This window comes from Hoplias malabaricus, chromosome 8, assembly GCF_029633855.1.
Source record: "Hoplias malabaricus isolate fHopMal1 chromosome 8, fHopMal1.hap1, whole genome shotgun sequence".
NCBI lineage: Eukaryota > Metazoa > Chordata > Actinopteri > Characiformes > Erythrinidae > Hoplias > Hoplias malabaricus.
This window is the reverse complement of record NC_089807.1, coordinates 36,679,022-36,687,130: the sequence shown is the minus strand read 5'-3', so window position 1 is coordinate 36,687,130 and position 8,109 is coordinate 36,679,022. Positions and strand designations below refer to the sequence as shown.

Here is an 8,109-nt window from a genome sequence, read left to right as displayed (position 1 = left end):
TGCATTGTTTCTCATTGAGCTTCTGCACCATGAGCAATGAGGACAGTTTCCCAGATGTGCAGTCGTACACCGCAGGATTTCCCATGTACAGATGGCGCTCTCAAAGCGATGCCTCTGGTTTCACATCCAGGATACTGAACAGGTTAAGGAAAGCATGCTCAGGTATGGGCCTTTCATAATACTTTTGTATAGTCTCTATACAGGAAAAGACTTAATTTATATAACATTAAGATGTCCACATCTATTTTTTTCAAAAGATATGTTCACTTCCAAGTTCATATTTTGAGGTTGGTAGGTTTCTTACAGTATAAATAATCCCAAACACATTAATTACGCTGAAGTCTGGACTATTATCATAGAAACGAATCTATTTTTTATTTGCTTTGTCACCTGTGGATTTGTACAAAACGAAAGCAACAATTAGATTTTTTTTGTCTCTCTAACACAAAAGCTTTGCACTAATCTGATGGGGTGGTTTTGGTGGTCTACCATGTGTTGTGTTGGTGTTAAACATCCCGGTTTCTGTATATCTTTGAATATATGTTTAAACTCCAAATCACTACGTTTTTTTGGGTCTGGAGAGGAATAACATCCAACCAAATTCTAATACAGAGGTTATCTGCAGACATCTACCCAATCATCTTTTGGACTTTAAGTGTAAATACGGGGTAGTTTCTTATTTTTGCATAACGTAATACAGTGTGGATCTGTATTTATGATGCCAGATTATTAGGCGGCCTGTAAATAATAAAAGTTTATCTAGTAAACTCTCAGCTTAGTTTGCACATAAATGAAGAGAACTCCGGCAGTATGTCAGCTCCACATCGAATACACTATTTCATTAGGATGCACTGTTTCTTGTGTATTCTCTCAAGCTTGAGATTAGAACAGAATGACTGATGAGTCTAGGGGTAGGGAAGCAACAAAAACAAAACAACATCCGCTTGTCCTATATACAAGTCCCTGTCCAAGCTCTGGCCACCACTAACTAACCACAAGATGTTTATCTGCTTGGCTTTGGGCTCAGAGATAATGTTATCTATTCATGCCAGGCATTCTAGTAAACATTCTGTTACACTAAGGTAGACTGCTTTTGGAGCATAAACCTCTACTATATATATAAACATAATTACAGGTTATATTTGAGTCATGACGTATTTACATTTCATTCCTATGTCTCTTTTGAATTTATTTTTCATTGTAATCTAAGAATATAAGCATTGGGGCTGATTTGTTGCTCCTGACATCTGTTCCATCTTTCACAATCTTATATTACACCACAAAATCCCCCAGACATGAAAAGAGGAACCGTGACTGAAAACCTCTGTTCTCAATTTTTAAAGAAATGCCACAGTAGTTCTATTTCTATTCGATATATATATATATATATATATATATATATATATATATATATATATATATATTTGAAATGATGTCGAATATATGGCAAAAGTATAAAACCAAGACAGTTAATGACTTGTTAACATCATGTATCATTTTGTTTATGTGAGACTTGATATTAAAGCATCTCGCAATGCATAATCTTGATGGGCTGCTGAGGCATGTGAAGCCCTAAGTAAAGAACCTTGGGGTTATATTTGATCCAGACCTCAGGTTTGATAAACAAATTAACTCTTTTATTAGGAGCTCCAAGATTAAGGCATTTCTATCACTTCAAGACCCTTCAAAAAGGTTATCCATTCATAGCTTTTATTACTTCTTGCTTAGACTACTGCCACAGCTTGTATTTGGGTGTCTGTATGCCCTTAATAGCTTGTTTGCAGTTAGTCCAAAATGTGGCAGCTAGTCTTCTCACTGGCACGAAGAAACGGGACCTCATTACTCCTATTCTGGCATCATAACATTGGCTTCCTGTACAGTTTAGGATTCCATTTAAAAATGTTGCTCCATGGAGTGGCTCCATAGGAAATTTCCTTCAGTTCTGCCCTGCCTCCAGGTCTTTGAGGTCATCAAATCAACTTCAGCGCACTCGGTGCTGTAGCTGCACCGAGACTGTGGAACAGTCTACCTCTGGACATTAGGTCTGCACCCTCTTTTGATGGTTTTAAGTCTGGTCTAAAAACCTATTTTTATCGACTAGCTTTTGGCTCAGTAAACTGATCATCACTGTATTTGGTTTGTTTGTACATTAGATGTTGTTTTATATTGTCTTTTTAAAATGTATTTTGCTTGTAGAGCACTTTAAAATGTGTTTATAAATAAATAGCTACCTACTTACTGCAAAATGGATAAAGCGGAAAAGATGATGATGATGATGATGATGACTTTAGCTACTTACTGTCATGCTACAGTGATTACTGGGATAATTGTTGTCCCCTTGGCCCAAGCTTATCTCGGACAGTTCCAAAGATAGTAGAAACATGTGCTTTTACATGAGGAGCCCATGTTTAAGCTTTTCTTTAAAAATAAAAAAATATATGTTGTATTTTCTTGCTAATTATGTAAGGAACCATCCAGACTGTTATCAGTGAAAGGAGCAGAAGCCATCCCTCATGGTATGGGTGGGGGTGACAGTGACCACAGCATGGATGACTTGCGTATGTGAGAAGTTTCCATTGATGTGGAGGTGACCTTTGTTTTTAGAGGTGTATATGCTATCAACAATATGACGTCTATTACTGGAAAGTCTGTGCTAATGTCAGCAGGACAATGTCTATGTGCTACAAGAAAAAGGCTTTGTAGACAACAAGTGCGTGTGAGTGGCCTACCTGCGGCCCAGAGCTGTCTCCTATGGTGCAATGGCAGTTGAGCAGCTGAAGTCTTGTATCAAGTCACAATGGGCAAAAATTACACTTGCAAAAATGTAACAATTGGTATTCTCAGTTCCCAAAATTAGTATGCAGAGTTGATCAAATGAAAGCTGATGTAACTCTGTGGTAAACAGGTCTGTCCCTAATTTTTTGGAATGGGCTGCAGGTGTCAAATTCATTTGAGTTGTATCAAGAATGAATAGGCAAAAAATTAACTTGCAAAACTTCAATCATTTCAATTCACAGTTCCTAAACATATTTGTTGCAGGTATCTAATTCTACATTTGTTGATATTTATATTATAAATTCAAGTTAGTAAGCTATTGGATTATTTATTTTTTTTACATTTGTTAGTTTTATAAATGTTCAAGAGACTTCAGTTAACAATTCACAGATTTTATTTAGATCAGCTGTAGCGTTTCCTTGGTAAAATTACACAAGGTCCTGTTTCAGATATGGCTTTGTTTGCACATCATAGATTCCAGATATATATTTGTGGGTATAATGTTTACAGGAAAGTCAATCTTGTGAAGTTATATATAGTACAGTTGTGCTGTGTGACGCATATCTCTCAAGCCACAGTCTAAAACCACTAGAAATGAAGCTCTATTAAATAGAACTGTGACCAAACTTTTGTTGTCTGTGTTCAGAACTGTAAGTGATGCTGACATGAACCAGATGTGTGATGCTTTCGACACTTGTTCAGTTATACCTGTACAGCTAGTATAATCTCCATAAAGCAACATGGAATGAAGCAGCTGCACAATATTACCAAGCTCAGTGCAAAAGCACCTGCAAGATGGTCATAAATCTTAGAATGGTAGCTGTAGAGCTTTGGCTTCATCCCCGTCTGATTTGACCATTAGATAATTAGATAATTAGTTGCAACAAAAACACCACTCCTACTCCAAAGCTAATGGATGGAGCTCCATGTTAGCTACATTAGCCTCATAGCTTGACAAATGTTTTAGCTGGTTAGCATGACTGGAAATCTGTATAAATGTGATTGTTATGGTCCACCAGTTCAGTAAAACTTGTATTAAGGTGCAGACTTCTAGTCAAATCTTATTGGCAAATTTTATGTAGATGAGTACTCTGTTTTATCTCTGCACCATTTCTGCAAAGATGACGGTTTCAAACCACTTCCTGAGACATAACCTTTTTCAGGCAGCAACACAAACTCCTTCACCCAGTGAATCTTCCCCAAACACAAGAGTGCACACTCATCTCACTTTCTTTGTGTTTACTGGACACTGAGCTGTCTGATACCATAGTAAACCTCAGAAAGTTTGTAATTACACTATTAATTAACTGTATTAAACAACTGAAACTGAATTAAATAACTGTTAATATAAATGTGAAATAAATATTAGAGACATGACAAGACAAGTCATTATCAAAAGGTGCTATGTCATTATATGAGGTGTTAAGTAAGGTGCTTCATTATTATGATGTGTTTTGTGGTTACTACGTGGTGTTAAATGAGGTGGTAAATGGTTATTTTGGTTAGAAATCACTATTATTAGGTGTTAAGTCATTATTATGTTGTGTTAATCCATTACTATGAGGTGCAGTGTCATTAACATGAGATGTTAAGACGTAATCATGAGGTATTAAGTTGAGGTACTGATTTACGATTATGGGGTGTCAAGCGAGGAACTGAACAATTTTTATAATGTTAAATAAATATTGTGAGGTACAAAGTCATAATTATGAGATTTTAAGTTGTTATTATGAGGTGTTACATGAGGTAAAAGTCATTATTACAAATTATGAGGGTTTTAGTCATTGTTATGAGGGTTTCTTATGTCGTTTTATAGGAGTAATTGCCAAGATGCTAGTCACTATGAGGTGTTGCTAATGTCATTAAAACAAGACACTTACCCATAATTATGAGGTGCTAAGATATTACTATGAGGTGCTAAGATATTACTATAAGGTGCTAAGTCATGACTATGAAGGTGTATATTTATTTAAAAATTAGGGTGGACTTTTGTTTTGACAGACATCTTCAGGCGTTGTGATTAGGCCTGTGTTTCCATCAGCAGCCACAAGGAGGCGAACAAGTACTTTCTGCACAGTCCGGACCATAAAATTAGTCTAAGTTTTACTGGTGTGTTGGATTGTTTGGGAACGTTCTGTAAAAAAAAAAAAAAAAAAATAGTGAAATTAGGGAAAATACAGTCTGTCAAAGATTTGGGGACAATATTGGGGAGAAAAACTGTATGTAAATTTAATTTTATGTACAATTATAATCAATCTTCATCAGGAAGGACATGAAAGCATTAGCGAGGCCAGATAAATAGATGCTAGAGAAATATTTTTGCATCATAAACGCCAGTCCCAATCCAAAGGTACTAGATAGACCTGTGTCACTCCAGAGAACATAGACCAATGTGCCACAGCACAGCTGACACTTAGCATTGAGCCTGGTGACCTCAGGTTCAAGGGCATCAGTTTGAAGGGTTAGGATGTCAACATTAAAGCATGCTCAATATTTATAAAGGAAAAGCTAATGTATTAACTGATTCTCTGTTTTCTTTGTGGCTGATATGACAGGACCCTGCCATTGTCAATAACCTGTGGATATTATGATCCAGAGAAAGCTCTGAACTACAGTTTTTCCTGTTTTAATCTCAGTGTGATAGTCGTTACAGCTTCTGGTATCTCTATCTTTTTAAAACTCCAATTTTTCACTATGAACTGGCCCTTTCTGTTGGAGGTGGTTTGTCATACAGACTTTACAGTCCACTGTTTTGGTGGAACCGGAGACCACCATGTGTAGAACATTCTTTGCTGCAGATGTGGCTATTAGGCATCTCAGATACTTGATGATTTTCTTAAGCCTATGAGCTGTGACCTTCAGAATGCTTATTAAACATTTATAGCATTCTGCACTAGGCCTTTGCAGATATGACTTCCCATAACTGCCTAATGCAGCTGACTTAATTTGCTCTGTGGAGCTGCGACTGCATTACAGCTGAGAGAGGGTTATTGTGACATACAGACATTGCTCCAGATTCACTGTAATGTATAAATGTATTGCAATTAAACTTCTGGACTTTTTTTTCTGCAGATTGAAAGGCCTTGATCCATCCTTATTTAGACAATTCTGAATTTTCAGAGTTTTTTTTCCATTTTGTTTTGTTTTTAAAACAGACTTTTATTATGTAATCTGATTATGTCACTTTTGTAGCACAGTTCTGTTGTGAAATATTTTTCAATGTGTTGCAATTGTCAATTTCAAAACTAGAGAAAACACTGAAGTTGATGAGTGTGAACATTTATTTATTTATTTTTGCATCGTCTTTGCCTCTGTCACTACTTTGTGTATTTATTTGCATTTTGCATATTGTTTAAGAGAATTTGGTATGAGGTTTAACATCAACTTCAACATGCATTGAGGACACACACACTAATGCACTAGGGGCAGTGAGCACACACACACACACACACACACACACACACACGCACACACACAAAGCAATGACTGGGGAGCAGTTGGTTGTTGGATGCTTTGCTCAATGGCAACCAATCCATGGATGTTGAGGGAGGAGTTAGTTCTCATCCTTCACTCTGTCTGCCCCCAGTTTTCATGTCAACTCCCCTGTAAGTTCCATAGTAGACACCCTTTGTTTAATCTGTGTTCTAAAATGCAGAATGAAACTTTTTATTTTGTTTATTTATTTATTTATTTATATTCTTGCAGTTGCTAGAAATGTAAATTTATCTTGTGACGGTTACTAAATGTGGTGTTTGGCATTTGCAGAACAAAAGCAGCACTTTCCCAGTGATTTTAGAGCTCTGGTGTAAAAAGGCAGGAGAAGCTGGCAGAGGCTGGTTTGTTTGGATTAATTTGTAGGTTTCGCTTCCTTTGATGCGGCTGTGAGGATGCTGGCTGTTAGGGTAATGACAGAAAGGCGGACAGTGAGGGGGAAGCACTCCTCCAGCAGTGGCTCAGAGAAAATGGATTACGGATGCTCACACGTCTACATTCTACAAACACTTTCCTCCTCCGGCTTCCACAGTCATTCTGTTCAGTTTAGCATCAGGACTGTCGTGTGAAAACCCACAGATGCACAGTAATGCATGGGCCCAGTGGTGGTTATTTAAATTGCAGCTATTTTGAAAAAGTTTATTATAGTGTTTCCTTATTTTTGGGTACATTATACATTTGAATACTGTGTACACTACTGTATATTGAGTCTGTTATTTACACTCTCTCCTCTACTGTCCACTCAGTCCTGTACTGTCACTGATTTGATTACAGTTCCCTTAGTCCACTACTGTACACACAGTCCTCTACTGTCTACTGAGCCACTACTGTGTATTCAGTCCACAGCTGTACACTGAATCATTTACTATACACTCTGCTTGTTAATGTACACTGAGTTGATTACAGTACATTCAGTCTTGAGCCACTACTGTGCACTCAATCCACTATAACAGGAACACATATATAACATGGCAAAAAATAAAAGCAGACAAAAAAAACTCAGAGAGTTTGTGCAAATGGTGAGTGTGTGTGTGTGTGTCGCCCTGTGAAGGACTGGCGCCCCCTCCAGGGTGTATTCCTGCCTTGCACCCAATGATTCCAGGTAGGCTCTGGACCCACCGCGACCCTGAACTGAATAAGCGCTTACAGATAATGAATGAATGAATGAGTTCCATACTGAGAAGTATGTAATTTATTAATTAGAATAATTATCTTGGGGCTGACATAGTAGTCAACCACAATATAGAATTTTCTTCCAAAATAGAAAGAGTGTGAGCAGTGGGTATGTCATAAGATCTAAAATCATTATAAAAATAAAGATGCTTAACAAGACTGAAGGCTTAAACTTGCTCTGGGTCCCGCTGAGCTGTCTGAGATGAACGTGTGATGGAGCCTCTCTCCACAGGCCGAGCTGCAGGCTGCTGCCGCTGCTCTCTGTTCCTGCCCCCCCAGCTAACCTGCGGGGGCAGCAAGAAACAGCCCCGAAATATCTCTTTATCTCTGCCTCCTCGTCTAGCTCTGTCTCACTCTCTGCTTGAGTGCTTTTAAGAGTGTCTACTCTGTGCATGTGTGTGTGTGAGAGAGAAAGAAATCAGCTGTGGGTGTTCTGTGCTCAGGTTTAAAGGCCATGTGTATTAGAAAGGCCATCCTGCCTTTCAGCTGTCATTACTTTAGCGCAGCTTAGCTTCCCTCGCACAAGCATGTCTAATTTTGCTGTATTTATTAGTGAAGGCATGTCTGGAGTCACTCTGAGTCGGGAACTGTATCCTCATACATATACAGCGATCTTCAGATTCACCAGCACCCCACGTAAAAAAAAGTAAACAGAGTACCACAGTAAAG

The 8,109-nt window shown here is 37.9% G+C and overlaps 1 protein-coding gene across 2 annotated transcripts in view; it reads left to right on the top strand.

The window, feature by feature from the left end:
- The window catches only part of phactr2 (phosphatase and actin regulator 2), a 60,344-nt gene continuing 52,235 nt past the window's right edge, over window positions 1–8,109 (top strand). For both annotated transcript variants that reach the window (XM_066680099.1, XM_066680097.1), the window contains exon 1: window positions 1–162. In XM_066680099.1, the coding sequence (XP_066536196.1) occupies window positions 30–162 (133 nt within the window). In that variant the 5' untranslated portion in view covers window positions 1–29. The remainder of the gene's footprint in view (window positions 163–8,109) is intronic.